General features: G+C 43.5%; 1 protein-coding gene across 1 annotated transcript in view; it reads right to left on the reverse strand.

Moving 5' to 3' along the window:
• Positions 1-391: 391 nt before the first annotated feature.
• Positions 392-22,773, reverse strand: part of TNFAIP8L3 (TNF alpha induced protein 8 like 3) — a 49,070-nt gene continuing 26,688 nt past the window's right edge. Inside the window, 1 exon segment of the mRNA XM_075764688.1 lies at positions 392-3,418. Coding sequence (XP_075620803.1) covers positions 2,856-3,418 — 563 coding nt within the window. The 3' untranslated portion in view covers positions 392-2,855.

Raw genomic sequence — 22,773 nt, forward strand, 5'->3', positions numbered from 1 at the left:
CTGGTACCTGAAGGCAAGAAGCTCGTGCCATTTCCTTCACCTGGCTCCTGACAGAGTTCCTGAGCCAGGCGACTGAAGCGCACCACTAAACGCATTGAGCCAGCATCATTTGTTAGCTCAAGCGCTTGAGAACGTTCTGGAAAAACAGACATTTAATTTGCTGCTGATGCCTGTTTGTGTTGTGTGCGTGTGATGCAACAGAAATGATTTCCGGTTTTCTTTTAAACCCTGAAACTGTCCATCTACCTTCACAGAGTCTGGCCTTCAAAGATCATTAAGGTTGCCGAAGTTGAAGGTGGCAAAACTTCGATTACATGAATTCCCTCCTCTTACTGCTTAATTTCAGTTTACATTGGATGGTAGAATAAATAAATCAAAAGGAAACAAAAAGGGCAATACTCACACATTTTTAATCCACAAATATGATAATACATCATATACTTAAGGTGACCTGAACATTGCCCATATTTTAGCAATGTTATTACATACCAAGCTACAAGTACAAAAGTAAACAATGAATATACAGGATATGCAAGTATGAGAAATACTTGAAAACATTCTCTTTCCTTAAGGCTACGCAGATTTATAAATAAAACAACAGATGTTCAGCTGGTGTGTCTAAAATACCAGAATCTGAATATTGATACTTGCAACACACAAAAAGAAAGTCACAGGTACAGGATATCCCTTTCCCTTGAATGTTGAATAATCTTTCCGGCTTTAAAAATAGACCTTAAATTTGCTTGCCACAAGTGAAACAAACACACGAAATCTGACATGTGTGTGCTGGGACAGGAGTGTTGGATACAATAAATACTGTTCAAAAGCATTAACTGACACATACGTGCTTGGAAAAAAAATGCAGCTAATGGTGCATGTAAATATGGCTCTGCAAATGGCTGAACTTGCAACCCCAAATGTTATTGTTTCATTGCTGTGCTCTCTTGCAAAGGAATTGTCCACCTTCATTGCTACTAAATATACTTTTAATGGTTAAAGGAAATGGGGGGGGAACATTTACATCATTGCACACTGCTCTGGTAATGTCTTGTGCTGCCATTTTTACTGTGCTCCAGAATGAGTTCTGGGAACAGATAAAAATCCATCTAATGCAACCCGAGTGAATACGTGACCTGGGTATGTGTATTTGCAACTGTATAAAGGTGTGATAGCCAATTTTGTTGTTGCAAGAGAAACAATATAGTTATTCTGGGGTGAGGAAAGAGAAGAACAAAGTTTTGAACAGTTTTCTCTACTATCATAGTATTTAAGAGTTTACATGAGAAACATAATTTTTTCTTATCCAAAGTAATGAGTGATCAACACTGGAAGCTTTCCTTGGAGAGGAATGGCTTTCAAATAGATTTTCTCATCTTTGCCAATTTTCAAGTACATGCATCTCTCTGTTATAATATATGCGATATGGAAGCTGTTACCTCCAGATAATGGGACTGTCCGCTATCTGTGTTAGCTATAAAAGGAGATGGTACATGACACTAAGTGTCAGTACACGGAGGTGAGTCTGGAGGACAAGACGTAGAGGGCAAGGAGAGGAGAGACTTCCAAACGTAATTCGTTTACTTAGGGTCAGCCAGCGGCAAGGTTCTGCAAGTGGCAAGCTGGTGTATCATCTGCTCTGCTCCCGTTCTCTCTTAATCCCCACAAAACTGTACAGAAACCAGTGTTTCTTTGCAAAATGTTTTCAGTTTGAAGACACCGTATTTTGGTTAAAAAAGAAAAAAAAAAGTCACTGAAAACATTCTGAACAAAAAAATCATTCACAAAGCTTACCTGAGTCAGTAAGACTGTTCCCTTAAGACTACTGTGGATATACTACACTTGGATGGGGTTCCTTTTTTTTTTTTTTTTTTTTTTTAATCTCACCTCTGTTTTACTGCAGGCACAAATTAACATCATGGCTGAATATTTTGAGGATAGGGGATGTAAAAGTCGCTTTGTTGCTCCATTGGTGTCTTAGTCGTGCTGCTCTTCACAAGTGCAACTTCAAAATCTTCACAAAGAATAGTTTGTTCTGTCAGGCAAAACAGGAAGAGCACGAAGAGCAGCACAACCTTCAGCCTAAACTTGTCTGATGTTACCAAATACACAAACCCTGAGTGTAGAGAAACCGATCTACTACTTTATGTAGTTTTCTGGTTACCTTTGAGCTTGAACTGCTGAGCTGCTTTTCAAAATTAAAATGAAACATTCTGTTATTAGCAGGTATAGAACAGAACTCTAATGAAAATATTGCTTCATAGAGCAGTTCTTTAAATTTTCTCCCACTTGTACTCTGTTTTATTTGTTATTCCCCTATTAGACTGAAATACCGTGTAAAATCAGAGATGCCTTCTCATACTGATTCCTGATCCTTTTGAGAGGAGTGAGCTTAATCCATTGCAGCCCTGCTTTCTAAGCTTTTTCAGTTAGCGTGGAAATAATAAAGACGTACGCACCAAGGGCCTGGGGGTAAGTTCCATGCGTTGCTCTTTTACCTTCACCTGTCCATTTTTACATAGCCATGCATTTGAGTTTGCTCTCTTTTCACATGTTCAGCCTTGAACACAAAGCTAGTAAGATCATGGTGTATAGCAATCTGTTTCTGAACAATATATATCAGCAGCCTTGTTCGCTCCTTGGAAAAGACTGAATTATCTGAACAAAACATTAAAATTGATAGCTTTCTGATTTCAGTTTTCCACTTCATCATGAGCCTGGTGAGCACTTTCTGGTCCCTGCCAGAGACTGGAGCAAGAGACCGGTAGAAAGGAAGCTCGCTTGCTCACCACGGCTCATGAAGGGTGGCCAGTTCTAGAGAGAAGTTTTTGGTTGGTTTCTTGGTTTTGAGTGTAGTTTCAAAGGATCTTCTCGTCGAGTAGTTTGTTGATGCCGTCGCAGATCTTTTTGAGGTATGGCCGACAGTCCCCATCAAGACTGTACAGGGCAGTTAGAAATTCCACATCCGCAAAGTGATTGAAGACATGGTTGATGCGCCCATGGGATCTCGGTGTCAGGTGTCGATCTACTAGTTCGTGCACAAGGTCTTTACATTCATTCAGAAGTTCTGCAAGAACATTTCTGTCAAAAGTGTATTCTACCTCGTAGAAACTGACAATTGTCATGGCAGTTTGGTTCAGCTTCTTCCTGAACTTGTCTACGATTTCCAGCTCGTCTTGGTTGAACTGATTGTTTCGATAGAGGATCCCGATTTTTATTGCCACTTTAATCAGGTCTTTCATAATTTTATGGGCTTCCTTTTTGTTTCTTGTGTGTTCCTTTGTTACTTTGTACAGCTCATCAAAGATTTCACTGCTTGTGTCATCGATTAGCATGTTAGCCATGGTTTTGGTTGCCATTTTACTTAGGATCTTTTTCTGGGCTTGCAGGGCGAGATTCTTGGAACTGAAACAGTCAGGACCTGTTTGGGGATAGACGAGAAGAGGGAAAATGTTACTTTTGCTTGGAGAATAATTTTCACAATCAGTGAAGAAAAGTAGTACCTGTGCGCTTAACCGAGATACTGCATGTTTAACTGATCATTACATACAGTCGTGATTGCAATAACGGGAACATTTCCAACGCTATTTCCAGGTATCCTTGGGGCCTCAGACATCCGTGTCAGGTCTTGCTGTCACTGAGGTTTTTTGCTTACAAATTAAGAACAGAATATCCTGGCAGGGAACACCTACGCTGGTTCTTTGCTAGTCTTTTAATTTTGAAGTTCAATATTAAAGCTTTCTTGGCAGAGAGATCTGTTGAGATGTTGTGCTCAAAACAATAAATAAGTAATCAGAGACAAGCAAAATGAGATACGAATAAATACATGAACGTGAAAGAATTATACTTCTGGTCATCAGGGGGCACTGCTGTTCCACGGTTAGACCAAGCAGTATCTCCTGTAAGGGTTAATAAAGCAGATTCATAAACATGGATTTATTTTGCTTTAATCTCTAGTAATGATACCTTTCCTGTTTGTTATCAATTTGCAAAATTCTAGAATGTGATTTTTTGTAAAATATTGGTGCTTCAGTGCATGCAGTTCCTGCCAGATGAAAATTCCGGAGCTATTTGCTCTACTCAAATAAATACGTTGAATTTTTTATCATTTACCCAGCTACGGAAGTTCCGCTCAGCATAGCACCTGAGCATGTGGCTACTCCTGCTGAACTTTATCCAATGAGCTTCTCTAATTACTGGTAGAGGTGAGTTTGACCTTCCTCTGTTTTTCACATCAACGTTGGGTTTTAACTGACCAAAGGAAAGAGAGAGATTTCATATGAAATGATCATCCAGTCTAATACTACAGCAGTGAAGTCTCTGTTGGATCGATGGACATTTTATCATTGTGGGCAAAGGGTGATGAGTGTGTGTACGCTCAGGCTTACAGCCAGTGAGGTGAGGGCCAAGCGCTGGCAGAGCGTCCTTTTTGGTAGGAGACACCTTCCTCCCCTTCCCCTCATGTCCCTGGGGATTTGCTCACGCCAAGGAGATGCCCGTCTTTCCCTGCCAGCTGGGAGACCAGAGCCTTGGCTGGTGCAAGGGCGTGGAGGTAACCGTCTCCTTCACCAGCTGCTGGGGAATCAAACCACCGAGAGATTAAAAGTAACAATAAAAATCAAAGCTTCCAGTGCTGATTTGATTTTGGAGCCTGAGTGGGTCCTAGGCTGGTTGGGTGAGCTCCGGCGGCCCTTTCCAGCCTTCAGCACATGAATGCTCAGCCGAGACAACCGTGCTGTCACCCCGCTGCGCAGCCGTCAATCTGTCGGTGTTTGTGGCGCAGTCCGATCCGCTCACGTTGCCGTGGGTTCACCACAGCCTCTCCTTCCTCTCCGTGCTTCCTGCGTCCTCGTGTGAGGCAAAAGGGCTGCTGGGTGCCAGTGCTCGCTTCGAATAGTAACACTCTGATTTTAAACAGTCTTCTGTGTAAGTCCTATTTTTCAAGTTAGCTAGAATATTAAAGTTGTCATCTTTCTTTGTGTGCTACAGCTGTACTACTGAGCGATATGAAAGAGTAACATTTAATTTCAACTGAATCACCACCTGGGAAAAATAATTCAATGTGCTTAAAAGAATTGCCTGTCATTTGGAGAGAAAATTGTGGGGCTGAGCTGCTGACTGGAGGAAATAGAAAAACTGTGATTTAATCTAGTAAACGATAAAACCAGGATGAAAGCATTCTTTCACTTAGCGGTACGTGGGTATATAAATAGTATCTGTGATGAATAATTATGTGCATTTGACACAGTAAAATGGAAGATTAATATTAGCGTCTGCTTCTGTAGTAAGCATTTGCTATTAATCAAGTGGACGCAGTTGTTCAGTATCTGATCAAAACCTGAAAATAATTGCAGTAGATTTTCAGAATATTAATTTTACTAACGTTCCTGACACTTCAGCCTCCGTGACATTGTCCCCAGGTGAGAGCCCAGCTGGGTCCCGCCGTGCTCAGCTCCCCGCTGCAGGGAGAGCTTTGCAGAACCGGCGCAATTCTGTGGCTCAAAGCAAATCCTGCAGTCGTGGCGCACAGGAAGAGGTGGCTAGCAAAGTACCGCGTCCTTCATCGCACGCCCCGTGTCTTTGGTTCACCAGCACATCTGAGGGAAATCCAGGACCAGCACAACCACCAGCACGTTCTCAAACACGCACGCAGCTGCCCTCCCGTCTATGTGATTTCTGAGAGCAAATATTGAATGCTAAATCAGCATGGAAAAGCTTCTAATAAACATCAGAAGTGAGGTTTGGCACAAAAAAAAGTGGTTCTGGGGTATGTTCCTATATTCAGCCCTGGCTCTCATGCACAAAACTGAACACAGTGCGATCTTCAAAGATGACACCCCTGGGTTTGGTACCTCGAACAACAGTAACGCAGCTCCCAGCAGAAGGACCAAGCTATGAAACAGGCAGTGCAGCCAGGGAGCATCGGCTGAGTTTAACTCAACATTGAGGCTGGGATGTTTTTCCATGGCAAGTTCCCACCTGTGGGATCTGCTATTAAACAGACGGGACTGAGCTCCGTCTCATTGTTCTAAAAATAAAATAAATTTGTTATTACATTGGGGCTGCTAGACTTTACTGTAGAAGCTGTATTCCCCTTTCCTCTATGTTCCTTTACCAAGCCCTAATGCTATATCCTACTCTTCCTCTCATATCTCTTATTCTCCTCTGTTCAAACCAGGACCCCAGTTCGATGCCTCCTGTTCCTGCTGTGGCCCCCTTCTCCACTTCATGCTCTGTCTCACCGTGGCATCTCTAGCACCTTGGCCGTACCAGCCACGAGCGCTCAGAGCCTTCAGAAACCAGGCAGACCCAAATGCTTTGTGCGCACTCCTTTCCCCCGCCTCCTTCCATGATTTGTCCTGCTCTGCATAGTGTAAAATCTGTTAGAGCTGGTAGTTAGTCTCACCACCGCGACTGCCATGCGATCTCTCCCAGTCAACTGTACCCAACAGACGAGGTCCCAGTGGGGAAGGGCTGCATTCTGTGGTGACGCAGGACAAGCTCGTACGTCTGCGGCATACCGCGGTGCTCTACGTTAAATACAGAAGCGGCAGCCTGCTGCCACAGTCCCTCCACCGCGTCAGGAAACCTCTGAGAAGCTCAGGTGGGAGGACAACCGGCGCAGCCCAGCTGCACTAGGAAGCTGCCAGCCCCGCTGCCGGCATCGCCGCTCTGCAGGGCCTCAGCCTGTGGTCTCCTGCTGCCCGAGCGGCCGCTGGTGGGGGCAGACAACGTGCGTGTGGTGGGGAGGAGGGACGCAACAGTCGTCAGCCCATTCGTGCAGCCTGGCTGATGGCATGGGGGCTCTTTGCAAAGGGCTGTGCTCAGCTTTGCCTAAAATCAGGGGGTGCGCGGTTTTGCGGCAGTGTACGCCGGAAGGAGCGAGAACCTGCATTGATTGTTTGGATTCCTGCCTCCGAAATCATGTAATGCTCAGACACCAAGGTGATGCCTTGCCTTTCAAAGATCACAAGTGGTTAGCCACATGATTAAACTCGGGCTTTCACGGGAACTGCAGGTTTACTGTGGCAGTCTTTTCTTACTGCAGCACGTGGCTTGTTACACAAAATACATCTTCACCTCCTACATACAGCAAGTCTATTTTCTGCTTTCTTTCATACAGCAAAACAAATCAGCAACAACATTATAGATGCTATTAGCTTTCAGGAACATTACAGCAAAGCTACAAAAGAAAAATCGACCTCTGAGGGTACTTTTTGCTGGGTAATGATTAGCTTCCTTAACAGAAGGTCTGACATCTTAGTTTTTACTGAAGTAAGGACCAGTTCTGCCTTCAGATCTGCTCTCTTCCCTCTCTCTCTCAGTCATTTAGAGAGTTGCGATGATAAAAGCTATTAAAAAAGCCCCATGTGACAGGATTAATCCCACAGCAACCTTCTATCCTTCAAAAAGTGCAACTCTTTGGACGCGTATTGCCAGAGCTGCGACACCGCAGAGGGCATGGCGCAGGCCCAGCTGCCCCCCCCGCCGGGGAGTCCCGTGGGCAGGGTGCCACACCGCTGCTCCCCACCAGTGACGGCCCAGCCTCTGCCACACGGTGCTGGGCATGACAAAGATGTCTCACGTCCACTAAACTTAATAACAGGATTGCTTAATAACAGAGTTGCTTAATAACAGAAGTGTAGACAAAGTTTGGCAACTCTAGGGAGTGGACATAAGAGTTGTGTATTTTAAGAGTTTTGGGGGCTAAAATGCAAGAGCGTCCGCAATATTCTTGAAATGCTTTGATTCCAGCTGGCTGTACCAAGTACAGAGTGATTAGAACTAAATGCTCGGCAATACTGTTTTTATGTAAATGCCCATTCAGCCACTCTGTACAAACCAGAGTGAACCAGAACTCGGTCCCACTATGCCCAGGGGAGAGCATGGTCCATGTTTTCTGAAAGCAGTTAAGTGGACATGGAAACAAACCCCCCGAGTGCATGAATCCATTTCCCTCCCAGTTAGCCCTTCTTACTCAAAGCCTTACTAAAGTCCTGCCGCTGGGGTATTTTTTCCCCTGATGAATGGCTGAAAGGCACGTTGAAGCGAGCTCTGGTGGGAGCGCGGCTCCACAGGTAAAAGTAGACAGAGCAGGACTTAATCTGCAGTTTCTGTGGAGTTTGTCCAGTGCATTTTTAATTGCATTAGCAGGCTTGCTCGGAGAGAAGGGATGTGAAGCAATTGCTTTGGCTTTGTCGCACCTGTGGAGCTACAGCTGGCACTGGGAGTCGTTCCCGCGGTGCCTGCTGCAGCTTGTACGAGTTAATCAATTACCTCAACCATTAACTTCTTCACCTGGTCTAAAGTAAATCACGCTTGGAGCTGTGTGCCTTATTTCCCCCCCACTTACTCTGTGAGTGTAACCCTGGCTCCCAGCAGCCGGTGGTGGGCCGTGTTTTCAAGCCGCTGCCAAGCAGTGCGGGTGTGGGGGGACACAGAGTTGGCTTGAGAGCGTTCTGGGGAGCGGAGCTGCTGCACGTTAAAGGGTGAAGAGGCTGCAGGAGCCCGCTGCAGCCTGGCAGGACTGGGAGGTGATGGGATCAGACAGGGTCCTTGCATCTGTGCTGCGGCTGAGCTGTAAGTAAGCAAAGGCCTGAATCTTAACTGCACAAGAGGGAAGTATTTAGGGAAGTAAAGATGATGAAGAGGCTGAAATATTTTTAATACTCCTGAATCCTCAATTTTCAAATGCAGCGCAGCCTCTGCAGCAAAAGCCAGGCTTTAAGGAGTCAGCAAAGCTGCTGGAAACGTGGGCAGCCCTCCAGCTGCGAGCTGTTGTTCGGGCTTGTGGGAGATGGATTAAGCCAAGGAACAGGCACGCTCTCAGAGGCTGCCACAGCGTGAGATAGCTGCGTTGTGAAAATTTGTTGTAGGAATATGCTGGTTTAATGATTTGTGTGACCCAGTTTGAAAGCATCTGTGTATTTTAACCTAGTGACATACCTGCCCCAGAGCCTGGGAATGCCAATGAGAAGGAACGAGGCAGCCGTATCCTGAAGCTCATGCAGGGGTTAAATGAGCGGTGGATAGCTGAACGGCTAATCCAGTGCTGCTGCTGGTGTTGATAGTTTACTGGGCTGACAGCTTGTTTCATTATAACCTGCCATTACCTGTAATGTCTCTTTTTCTTGTTATAAATAGCTTATAAAGTATAAATAACCTTTGAGGAAAATAAGAGCGGGAAACTTTCTTGAGCTGTTATGTAAAGCTATAAGGACAAGAAAAAACTAGTGCAGATTTGGAAAGGAGAATGTAGAAAAACAAACAAAATCTTCTCGTTGCTTAATTTGCAGTTTTTGGCCAAAATGTTTGGAGGTAATGAGCTGCAAACTTGTGTGTTTTATTTATCCTTCAAGTATCACTTGCATGCTATAAGATCGATTAGAAAAGTGAACCGCAGAACTCGGGCTTTCAAAATAGCTCTAAAAGCAGACAGGAAAAAAGCGCACTAAAAGCACTGCTCCCATAGTGCTATAGCACGGAGCAGCCAGGGAGCCAGCTCCAAGTGTGTGTTTTACTCTTGGACAGCTACGGGATCGCTGCTGAAGAAACATTAAGTGTTTCCAGTAACTTTAAGCCAAGAAATCCAATAGACCAGATGGAATATATCAGCTTTCGGGGAGGGCCAATTCAAACATGTGTAAGCACTAGGGGCCTGGTGCTCAAACTTTTAACACTTCTAAATTGTTTCTATGAACATAAAAGGGTTGCTCATTTCTGTAGTGGAACAGGAGATTACAGACTGATAATTATATGATCCTGGGAGAACGTACGGGTATCCAAACCTCTGAAGACAAAACTTGGACATGCTGGAAATGGCAGCAGTGGCACTGCACAGAGGGAACACGACTGAATGGAAAAAAAGAAAATTGCTGTTTTTCCTTTCAGTGTGCTATACGAGCAGCAGTCATGCTGCGAACCAGCACTGTCTGGGAATCTAGCGACTGGAGAGTCCTCACGATAGTCTTATTTCAGCAGCTGGCTTGTATTTGGCATTTACTTTACTAGTAATACATTGTTGGTATGTACTGGAGCGTGCCTTTCAGTACCTGGCAGAGGTGGTGGTAGGCTGCGGAGCCACTTCTGTAAAGAGGAGCGATGCAGAGCGAGTGGTTAAACTGCTGTCCTCGTCTCAGCAATGCCTCCAGAGATGACAACCAGGGGAGAGGAGCTCAGCTGTGGTTTCCATCAGCTCTGCTGGAGCTGCCGAGAAAGGGGCTGGCTGAGCTTTTTTCCAGCTACCCCTAGTAGCTGGCTGGGAATCGAACCACCCCGCTGCATTCCCCTCCTGTGTCAAAGAGCAGTAGCTGGCAAGCGGTGTCAGGACAACAGCACTGTCCCGTGGCCGAAAGCAGCCTGCCGTGTGGAAACCTTTGCTAGAGCTGCCTCGATTGTATGGCACAGCTGATGCGGTGCTGTGATTTTGTATGGCTGCTACTTGACATCACAAGTGACACGTTACACTCTGGTCATACCCTGAAAACTCACATCCAGCTTGTGAGAGAGGAAACCGCTCCTGGACAAAGAGGCTCAGTGAGGACCGTCCTCACGCGCTGTGCCAGAAACCAGGCAGCGATGGCTTCGCTAGGACCCAGCCCTCGGGTCCAGCCTGCCGAGCGTGAGCTTGGCACACGCAAGCAGCGCAGCCACCTCTCTGAAAGTGGCTACCAAAGCTCTTCATTTTTTTTGATCTGATAACGTATATCAGAACCAAAACCTAAGCCAGGCAGCAGCACAGGGAACGGTAGCTTTGAAGAGTGATGTTCAAGTGTTCATTTGAAACTTTGCACCTCCCGTTCTGTAGCGTGCTGGGAAGCTCTGCCAAGGCAGCAAACGCATCGGGGTAACTTCTGGCAATTGGTGGTGAGTGAGTGTAACCAAGGCAGAGCTTGCTTACGCAGCACCCCAGGGTGCCCACACGGAGTACAAGCAAGGCTTGGCTCGTATCGGGAAGTGCTCAGGTGTTATGGAAATAAGTCTGTCTGCCAGGAGCGACAGTAAAATACCACATCATGGTGTTTGGCCTTGGTAAGCTTTGCTATACAACTAAAAGAGGTTTTGATAAACTGACCGCTGTATTTTATAAACAGGTTTCAAGTCTTTCAATGTCAGCTCGTTGTGTTGATAGCAAGTGCACAAGGGACTGAACGTCCCTACCCCTGAAAATGCTGCTTCAACTCTGGTGGCCACCGGAAGGTAAAACGCTTGCACGCTGACTGCGAGGGTTTGACAAGGGAGGGATTTGCAATAGATTGAGCCATAACAGACCAGGCATCGTCCGGGCTGATCTTTACGGAATGGAAATGCAGGAGGATTGGTTACTACCTCTTGTGATGACCTATTGATCCTGTTCCTGTATTTTGAGACAGATATTTACAATTATATTAGTGGGTTTTTCTTCAAATGCTAACTGTGGTCAGTAGAAGTCTTCTAGAGTAGAGAAGCATGCTGACATACCCAAAACGCTACAGCAGGATCCTGGGTAAACATGGATAGCTCACAGACCCCAGTAGATAGTGCTTTGGTGGCAACAGGGGACATCTTGAATTGGTTAGGAGTTTTTGGCCTTCAAACTGTCAGTGATTTCACACACACACCCCCACCCCCCCCCCCCACCCCCCCCCCCAGTATATGTTATAGAGCAAATCCTGGGCAGTAAGTGTTGGAGAGATTAACTTCAGTCTCTGAAACATTTTGTGTTTAATCTCCTTCGTCTTCTCCGCAATTACCATATTTTTTTTACACCTTCCTTTTAAAGACACTGCATTTAAAAAGAAGGTATCATGGTGAGTATGTAGCAAAACTGTCTAATTAGGTGAATAATTATTATCTCTATAGGAAAATTATGCTTGTTTTAATGTCTGGCCATGTTATTTTCACCACAGGACAGTACGGAGCTCTTTGATATGTGCTGAGAAACTGCTTGTTGCTTAGATGGGACAGAGTCTCTGGGGGAGCATCAGACATATCATGAATGACAAACCAATTATCTTGTTAAGGAGAAAAGCCTCAATAGTTTCTATAAAAGGACTTGACCACCTTATTCTTCCACACAAAAGTAACAATTATCTAGAAAATAAAGGATTTTCTTGCCGAGGTATTATCTACCACTGAGACTGATAAGCCATGAGACATCTTTCATCATTTTGTAGCTATCCTGTTTTTATACAGATGCAATTATTGTAGCAACTTCTCTTTGTAGATGATCTGTAGAGCTTGCTTGCAGTGCTACTTTATGATGTTTCCAAACTGGTAGATTCTGTTTTGAGCAAAAACTTGGGTGGGGGGGGAGAAATTGCAAGCACTGAATCATAGAAAATCTAGCCAGTGTTATCTAAGCATGGGAGATACAGGTACACATCCTGGGAGCCAGCAGCTAGAATCACCTCTCTTAAAGCTGCTGAGGCTTTCTGTTTTCAGTACGTACAAACCTTCTTGCTCCAGGAAGGTAGTAACAACTCAGTCTCTCCCCTTGCCTCTTTAAAACAAACACCTCCCCCCCCCCGCCCCAAAACCATACACACACAGAAACCAGAGCCAGGACAGACAGTATATGACTGTACAGCAGGTTATATGTTATAGCTGTGCTTCAGAACGGGCAGTGGCCCAGCAGCAGTGCTCCTGGCTCAACCTCTGGCTGTTTTCCTGGTGTAGGTGGAGGATTTGGTGCCAGGGAGCAGCTATACCCTTTTTCTGATGTTTGAACACCGAAACGGATCCTGGGGGAGTTGAGTCCAATTTCATGAATGACTTGGATTATTGATCAGGATGCATGAACTTTGTGTATTCTTTCATCCCCCCTGGCAGGGTGAGGGCAAGAGAGGGGCTAGGGAGGCATTTCTGCTTTTCTGGGCTTAGTGCTTGGTAAGGACCCCAGTCAGCACTCCTGGTTATTGGGAGGTGCGGATTTCCCCGTGCTTCTGTAGCCCAAATGCTTTCTGTTCCTTCCACAGAAGTCTCTTTAGCATGCAGGAGCCAGTCGTTCCCAGTAGGAACATCGTAATACACTGTTAGTAAGGCAAGGCCTGCCAATATCAACCCTAAATATTAAACGGAGCCTCCGTGCAATATGTGTGCTTTACATGGACAAACTGCGGCTAAGAAACAGGCTATTGGGTACTGGTTCGCTGATTCTCCTCCCCCCTGCCCCTTATTTCTCATCCCTTCAGGAAGAAAATTCCAAGGGTTTATTTTTGTGCCTTGAAGTTGCTTGTTGTTGCAGTACACTGCTGTTTCTCCAGAGATATAATGTCCTTGCCTTTTACATAGAGTAATTCTATTTTTGACTCTAATATATTAAGAATGGCATGAAAAATAACCATGTCTATGCTCTAGGGATGTACAAAATTCCATGAGAAAGCAAGCAATCGGCACCCCAAGGATAGCTGGTCTGAAGATGCTGTGAAACCTAGATGGCATTTCTCTGTAGCTTAGTATAAGGCTGAAAGAAAATGGGGGAAAAAGTATTTCTGCTAAACCAGGTCAAGGTGAATAAACTTGCCAAAACCCCACGATAGGCTGCAATTGCAGAAGGTGTCGAGCTGCCGCCGCCTAAGAGGGCTCCCCAGCTGCGCTGGGCTGAGCTCTGCCATGGCCAGAGCGGGAGGACAGGGGTGGGCAGCTCCGGCACCGTGTCCCTGCAGAACTACACCGGGATCTCTGCAGAGCGTGTGGGTCTTCTCTTCACCATCCTCCAGCACGCTGTTCAGATACACCCAAAATAGCCCACCTTGTCCCACGGAGTGGGGGTGCTTGGAAGCAAATTGCCATTCACTCTTCTGTGCTTTTGTCTTGTTTTTAAAAGCAAACTGCCCTCCCACTGACGATACCACCTAGCCTTCTTCGTTTGACATGCTCTGAGGACACAGACGCGGTGCCTGTGCCGATGGGTAGGCAGTGAGCAGTGTGTGTGTATAAGGAGAAGAGGCCAAGGGAAGGGGAGGTGGAGGGGAAAGGTAGGCTGTTTAAGCTTGGAATTAATTTAAGTTAATAGCATCTGCATATTTAACAATTTTTTTTTTTATGGACTATTGTTTTCCTACAGTGGTATCTGCTTGCTTGACCACTAGATTTTGAATTAAGAAGGTGATGGATAGGAGGGAAATAAAACAATGGCAGAGAAGAGGTACAGCTAGGAAAACATACTGTGGGTCTCTAAATAAAACACCAGAGGAGCTGTTAATTTTCCCAATGAATACCAGCCATGCTTCCAAACTCTGTTTCAACTAGAGAAGAAAATCAAATGAAGGGAAGATGAATAGTGGCAAGAAATGTCTGATAGCAGTTAACTCTCCCAAGCCAGGAGCAGACTAGACTGATCACACCATATTTAAAACTATTAAGAAAAGAAAGTTTAACTTTATGCATAGACTATTGTCTAATTTTATTCTTTGCTTATGTTCTTTAGGGGAGCCAACTAATTAAAAAGTATTTTGAAGATGCTGGTTAGTGGTTACAATTCAGCTACTAGTCACAAGGCTGTGGAAGATGAGGCTTGCGGGTTACAACACGTTGGGACCTGCTGCTTGGCAGTCAGCAAACAGGGACAACTCTGGCTATAACACAGCTGAAACAGCTGGACCGTGATGTGACTATCACTAAAGAAAACAAAGGGTGCCAAACCTGCTGCAACATGAGGGCCTGATAGGGCCATAAGGGAGTTTAAAGTGCAGCTTATCCTGTGACTGATTAATGATCTAAAAAAATCCCAAACCAACCAACAAAACAAAAAACCCCAAACCAAAACTCTTGATAGAAGAGATTCTGCAGGTGTAGTCAATTACTAAAGATATATTCTTCCGAACCCTCACCTTGAGTCATGCCTAGTTATAATATTTTGTATGTCATAGCATCATTACAAGGTATGTGGGTGCTACCTATGTCTGTGTTTTTATAACAGTTTTCATTTCCTACATGAATGCGAAGGCCTAGATTTATAAAGGCACTTAATATATCGCTAAGTGCAGTCCAAAATTTTAATTCCTAGTATGAGAATATTCAGGAGGGGAAAAGAGGACTACAAAAATCTGGAAGAGTTACTGCACCTTGTGAAGTCTTTTGGGGTAAAGAAAACGCTCCCAATTAATCTGCCACTTGCCGTACTAGTGGCCCTCCTGGCTGCAGAGCATCCCTTGCTCCCCTTGCCCCGTGTCCCGCCCCAGCGTGCAGTGCCTCGACACGTAGCTGCGCACTGCGTTCTGCTTGTGCCCTGCTGCAGGGCAGAGAGAGTATCAGCCTTTCTGACCCAGGTTTTAAACTATTTTGCTCCATTTACCATAACAGGTTGCAGGACAGAGGTCCAGGCTCTGCCCGCACAAGCCTGGCAGCGAGGAGGTCATTGCCATGTGGAGCAGTCGGGTTTGCTTCGCCCGGCTCCAATTAGCTGATGCTTTGAGCTGCGGCTTTAGACAGGGGCACAATACCAGATGGGAACGTTGCTTGTGCAAGTCCATAAAAGACCTGAGGGCATCCTCCCTTTCTGAGTAAGAGCTGCTGATAACATCAGTGTCTGAATGGTGCCTGCTCTGGTTTCTTTTAACTCATTTGCAGTATTTTTCTTCTCTCCACTAAAAGTTTAATGATTTCTTTAGATACTTCTAACAGACAGTCCCACTGTGGCCTTGCTGAAACAAAACCTGCTTGCTGTTTGATTATAACTATCAGAATTGACATTGTAGAAACCATCTTCAATGAGTTAGTTCAATGGTACAGTTATAAATGAACCAATGGTGTTACAAGTTTAAAAAAACAATTTTATTTTTTTTAAATGTCATCTGCTTATCCTGGCTGACAAGCAAATGAGTACATTCTTTTTCTTTGTATTTTAGGGGGTTTTTTCCCCCCCTCTTCAACAGAGAGCAGATTAAGCACGTGCTCTACTGAAATAGCTGCCCACGCACAAACACTGGTGCTCTGCGTATCTTTACAAGAGAAATCTAAACGCGTCAATACTGTTGATCCAGAGTGAAATCAATGTCTTGTTTTCAGTCTGAAAGTGCTAGAAAAGTATTTCTTAACAACAGCAAAGCTGAAACAGAAAAGGCAAAAGACAAGTACTTAAAAAGAGAGTCTGCTTACGCCTGTTTACTGTTCTTCCTAAAAGAGGACGACAGAACCAGAAGATCCTCCATTTACTTATTGTTTTAAACAATGCTCTACTGTTTGCCTGGTTGTTTAAAAAAAAAAAAAAAGATTTTTACAGTTGCAGAATACTAGGCTGTGTGGAATCCCGGACTTCTTGTTTTGTTTTGGGTTTTTTTTCCTCCCCCCCCTGCCTCTAGAGAAGGATTAGCTGCTGGGGAGATGGCCAACCCAGATTCTAAATGGAAAACCTCCTGACCAAAGGAAAATTAACGCTGGTCAATGCAGCTGGGATTCATCGTGCTTGCCATCTCTTACAAGTTTTTGTGCATCTGATAGGGGATTTATGGGTAGGAAGAAAGCACGTGTTGCCTCAGATGTGATCTATAACCCTGTTTTCCTTTAAGGTGAAGCCTGATTTGGACTTTAATATATCCTTTGGGTGATCTGCTTTGCACTGCTCATCTGCAGTGTCAGGTCAAGCATCCGCTCAAGATGTACAAAACACTAAAAAAGGAGTACGTGAAGGCTTCCATCCCCATGAAAAAAAGACACAGGCTGGTAGGTCTCCATCCCACGTGAACTAGACCACCTGCTGCATTCTCCATAGTTGTTCTCTGAAGTACTGTCATAAAGACTGACCAGTGTTTACCTAGCATTTTCTTTAATAGAAAGGAGTAACTTTTAAACCATGAAAACCTTAGTATAGCCTAATGAAAATATAAGCTGAGTCTTACAGTAAGCGCAAAAGAGTTTTTTCTGTGGAAGGATACAAAACTCAGTAAGGTGGATTTGCAGGTCAACTCTGTTCCTCCTTGGTTTGAGATCTGCATGAATAATATCTGCCAAAAGTCACCGTGTCTTGTCGTGTTACAGTAATGAAAGAAAAAATCCTGAGGTTTTACTGGAAAAAGGGAGGAGAAACTAGATGACAAATGATGGTCTCCTTGTTATGGGTTTCAACTAAAGTGCCAAGCATGGCATCAATACTTTCACAGGGATGGAACTGACCCAAGTGGCACAAATAATATCTAATAAATAAATAAATAATACAGTCAAAGCTCCTGTAGAGGATAAATGCTAATGAAGAGAATCTGGTTTTGTACTTGTATCTTGTTCATTGCGTGTGTACATACTGCAAAACATATCATGCCAGGAGGAATATCCTGATAACAGGGATGCTTTCTCTGTCATCAGGGAGTCTCTAAAAACAATTTAACAGCAGTAGCCGTAACCACCTGTGGTGTAGAAGTTCACTGTAAATGCAACTCTTTATTTCAGGAAAGCAGAAATGGAAAAGATGCTGTAAAGTACTGAAAGGGTCAAGACAGTTCTTAGGAGGTCTAGTTCATTATTCTAAGGCATGTGAGTAACAGCAATGTGTTTATACGTATATGTATGTATGTGTCCTCATTATATGATATTGCAGCTATACAGAGTCAGGATTGAATTTGCAGAGGAAAAAATAAAAACCCCACTGCCTTTGTTACCTAAAGAAAACCCTGAAAGGACAAGCCTCAACGATAAACAACAGATAAGCAGAAATGTGCATCCCTCCTGAGGCTTCAATTCTGTGAAATCTCTGAGAACATATGTACTGAGTTTGTTTGTGCTGATACCTACATGTGTGCTGAAAGCATCTGGCTGAATATCCAGGATATGCAGAATGTTACCTCTGAATGCAGCAGCCACGACAGTCTCTAGAGAGAGACTCCACATCAACCGGACTCAGGCCCAGCCTGATGTTTAGAGAAAGAATGTAGCACAGCCCACGTGCTGTTATCGTCTCGCTGTTTCAGATGCCAGCAAAACTGCTGCCTTTGTATCTGGTTAATGGTAATAGAATAATAGACAATTCCACAGCTCTGCTATAAAAATAAAAAATTGTGCCTGGGAACAAAATTCATTCCACCAAAACAACCATTGCTTCTGAAGGTAATCTGGTCAATTTTGCCACCTCTTATCACGAGCATGAATTTTAGAGTGTTTGCGGTACATGCTGAAGAAACGGAGCCACCGGCATGCTACTTTTCCTTCTGGAGCCATTCTACGCATAGGCAGCTTCTCGTGGCTGATCAAGAAAGTTCCCAAAGGTGAGTTTAGACCCTTCTGATCTCTCCTGGATTTGACGTCATATTCAAAGAGTGAACACCCTGCGGAGGCTTCCTCAGATGGTCTAGCAGTCACCTGAGGGGAAATACTGCTTAGTTTCCCCCTACTGCTTTGTAGGACTTGGTAAGTCTTTCTTTCCTAGAGACCTAATCTTGCATTTCTCAGTCCTGCTCTAAGGCTCTGCTGTGTTCAGTGCTCTTTCTGCCTGAAGAAGTGTGACTAAACTTACTTCTTGCTCAGCTCTCACCAGTCCCGTAGGAACAAACTGGATTCTGCCCAATCTCATGTTTCCCATTCAACTTTTTCTACAATGGAGAAAAATGTTAATTCCTTTCTTGAAGAGGACCTTGAACAGTTCTGGTCCGTACCGCTGTGTGTAGACAACCCACCAGAGAGAACTTTGTCAGGTAAGGATGGGCCAGGCCACTTGGACCCTGATTCTGGTCCGCTTCCCTTTATCAGGAGGGTCTAACAATCCCTATCACGTGCTTGTCTAGAGAAATTAGACTACTACGCTCATGCGTTTTGTAGGGTTCACCTTTTCCCAAACCAACATCTATCCGTAGTTCCTGCTCTGTGCTCCTGCAGTTGCCGTAGCGTAACCCAGGGATGTTCACATCTAATTATATAAACAATGAGCAGAAAGCAATCACTGCCGCAGAAAGCCTTTAATCTAATGATATATTTCTATGCTTTTAAATGGAGACTGGAGCCTTAAAAAGGAATGACTGTATACCTGTCATTCACTACTATTATTTCATACACCAAAATAATCTCAAGAGTTTCCTATGGGTTTGCACCACAAAGCCTAGAAACAATAATCCAGTGTTGGTGCTCTGAATACAGGTATTGCTATGTTGCTCATAGGGAATAAACTGTTAGCAGGAACATTTAAATAAAGTCCATCATCAAGTCAAATGATACTCTAAAATAAGTCATTTAACTTTTACTAAGTCATTATTAATTTAATGAAACTTCCCAGGATGATTTAAGCTGAAAGAGAAAAGTTTGCAGTCCTCCCCATAGAGACATTGCGCATTACATATTCGATGTGAAATATCTGGAACAGGAGCCCTTTTGCTTATTCTTATATCATTTTAATTAATGCTAATTTGAGCTGCTAGTGTTGTGCTATTAAGCCCTGCACTACAATACAGTTGAAGCTTCCCTTGGCAAAGCACTGAGCCGAAATTTAACTCGGCTGACCTCACCTTAGTGGAGCCGGTTTTGCTGCCAAACTCAAGGGCTGGCATGATTTTTTCTTTTTTTTTTTTTCTCCCCCCCCCCCCCCCCCCACCCCAAGTCTATTCAAATAGTTTCTTTTGCAGCAATCTGTGCTCTTCCTCTGGGCTTGATGGTTGTTGCTGAGGACCCCTTGGCACAGCGCTAACTATTCAGGCTTGCCTTTGCCCTTGGGGTGAACCTGCTCACCTGCGTTTCTGCAGCTCTGGCAGCATTGGGCTCTCTCTAGCTACAGGGATCTCGAGATTTGTTGTAGGAGTGATGCTACCAGCATCTCCCCATCAGTCAGCTCGCTGTCCTTTTTTCAAGCCTAAAGCCTGAGGATGATTTACCACTCACTGATTTTCAGTATTCTGTCCCCAAATATTAAATGCTCCCATATGTACAGAGAAAACACCTGCGGAAGCTTTACCCTTCCAGGATGCTTCAATGCAAAATATGCTCATGATAAAATGGCATTTCCCTACAGCAAATGGGCGCCGCAGTGAGCCTCTCAGACTAGCTTCCCACTATGGGAAGTCTCATTAAGTGCAGCCCAGTGGTGCTAGTGTAATGTTGCATCAGTTGACACTTATTTGACTTTAATGTACGCAGAAATTGCTTGTGGAAAGCTTTTATCGAAGAAATAAAACTCCAAATGCCACAATCCTGTCTCTTATATAGTGAGAGACTGCCTAGAAATCCAAGCAGTGTGTTAGAGCTTGCAAGATTTCTGACAAATAGAAACAGTGGCCAAAAAAAAAAAAAAGTCAGCTGTCAACTGCCTACGTTGTGGTCCCATGTTCATGCTCGTGGCTGGCTGATGTATTTTATTCCTGGAACTCGCACATAGGATACACCCTAGGACAGTAACTGAAGAGGGATTTGTACCAGTTACTTTTGGTTAACTGAGCATATTAATGCTATAAACACAAGTCTATAAATGTGATGATGTGCCACAACAATTTATTCAGGGCAACACCGATTTTCTTAATCTAGATAGCTATAATAGTTATACTGCTTCGTAAACTGGTCAAATGGCAGGTGATAAATCTCATTAACATTGTGATGGGTATAGTCCATAAAAATCTAGAGATGCTTGACAATTCTACAGCCATCTGCTTTATTTCTGAATAAAAACCAGACCAACACCATAAAAGCAATTTAGCAATTTCAATATTTAAAAAGTGTATAATTGAATGTCTTAATTTGGATATGCCTGTAATGCCTTCTTCTAGTGTCATTTAATTACTTATTTTACATTTACATATAAAAGATGTTTATTTTAAAAAGCAAACATTATCTAATACTTATAATGTCATGTATTGACAAGAATCATTGAAACTCTATGCATTTGGAAGTAGCGCTCTCTGTCGTTTTCTTTGGAAAGACAAATTTACAAAAATTTAAATAACCGGCCAAGATGTTGTGGTAAGAAAAAGTTATCTAGATAACTGCTCAGCTAAACTACAGAAAACAAAAGGTTTAGAGAAAATACTTGCTCTTTTTTTTTCTTCAAAAAGGTAAAGAAAATGGTACCTTGTGGAGGAGCATTTGCTGCATGAGGATCTGCCTCTGAAATACCTGCAGATCCTAAGGCTGCATATGAACAAGGAGATTTAAGACACCGTGCTACCTCCGTTTGCACAGATCAAAATTTTTTTGCTACATTCAGTGTTTCACGAAAGAAAGTATTTACTGATATCAGTGATAATGGCTTAAACTGGTCATGCAACATTATGATGTTGGAGATTATTTTTCCAAAGATGCTTCCCTACCTTCCATGATGTACTCGGGTTTGACTCCAACCATTTCTCGTCCAAGACTGACTAAATATCCAGCAGGTGCTCTTTCCTAATTCTTTTAGAGGGAACTGGCTTTTTAAAGGGGATGTATTCCAATCAACTGTATTTTTTTTGAGATTGCCTGCATCACATTTCTCAGATGGTGCAGGCTATCTGGTGTTATCATTCTAATTTCCCACAGCTACCAGAGGATAACCGTGCATTGCACGGTGGCTACTGCCTGAATTAATGTCCCGAATTCAAAACGTGTGTTTTTCTCATACTCCCGCTCTCATCCTCCAGACTGGGGACTGGATCAGTAAATGCAGAGAAGGACTATGTTCTGATTTATTTTAGTTACGTTTATTTTTCACTATGACAACTTCTCAAACAGAGAAAAAGCTGAAATCTTACTGTGTCAGTTCTTGCCTCATTCCTCCTTTTTCTTTTTTTTTCATAAATTATGTAATTCATCTGGAATATGGGAATATAAATTACTTGTGTCAATGGCTAGATTTAGGAGTGACTTTTAATGGCGTTATCTTTGCTTTAGCTTCAGAAATGAAGAGACAAAAGGCATAGGTCACCAAAGCAGTAGATGAAAAAACAGCTTCAGAGATAGGAATGGAGAAGTGTGTGCAGTAGATGATTTAAACCCCCCAAAGTTTGGAAATATTATAGGCTAATTCTACCAAGCTCTCATGATTTATAAGATCTCTGGAACTCTCATTTCTGTGTTATTTCTTTGCTGTGATTCTTATAATATATGCTAGTTAATGGGTTTTTGTTAAATATGGGCAACTGTAATCACACTGTTCTTCAAGTCCTGCTTGTGTAATCTTTTCCCCTTTCTTTCTTATACAAGAAAAAATGGACTTTCCTTTTCAAATAAAAACCTGTGCCAAAACCAGTTTAGACCTCTGACAATGTCTAGTATGGTCTAAATGATTCGGGTATATTTCTATGAAATTTTGATTTTATTTATTTTCCCAATTGTTTGTAGTTATTCATTTGACCCGGAAAATCTACAACACATCTATACTTGGGTGAGGAAAGATTAGATGGAGAGCATTGAACAACACATAGCGCATTAGCTGCCCTTTGTTGGTTAACAGACGTTTTCTATTGCATTAATAGCAGTATCTCCTATTCTGTTCATCCTCTTTACAAAACATACCTGGTTTATTTTCTTCAGTGGCAAAGGTGCAAGCTAAACGGACTCTTCCTTCCTCCCTCATTTCTACACAATAATGTTCTTTCAGATATCTTGTTTTAGAGTAATCATTCACTAGACACACAAATACTCCCCTGCTCTCCTCCCTGCTTCACAATACGTCTACCTGTGTGCTACTCAACATGCTAGCAGCAATGATGCAGGGCTGGAGATTGTTCATCAAACACAGGACTACAACTATGATACTGCGGCTTCAACTCCTCTTGCTATAGGAACGAGCTGTGCTACTGCTCTAGGGCCCAAGGAAAATTTATGTGGCCAAGGATTGCTTTGGGTAATGCTTGTTTAGCAGGAAAGTAGGGGGTAGTAGGAGGTTTCTCAATAAGGTGTCTTTCATAAAAG

Source organism: Balearica regulorum, chromosome 12 (genome assembly GCF_011004875.1).
Source record: "Balearica regulorum gibbericeps isolate bBalReg1 chromosome 12, bBalReg1.pri, whole genome shotgun sequence".
Lineage (NCBI taxonomy): Eukaryota > Metazoa > Chordata > Aves > Gruiformes > Gruidae > Balearica > Balearica regulorum.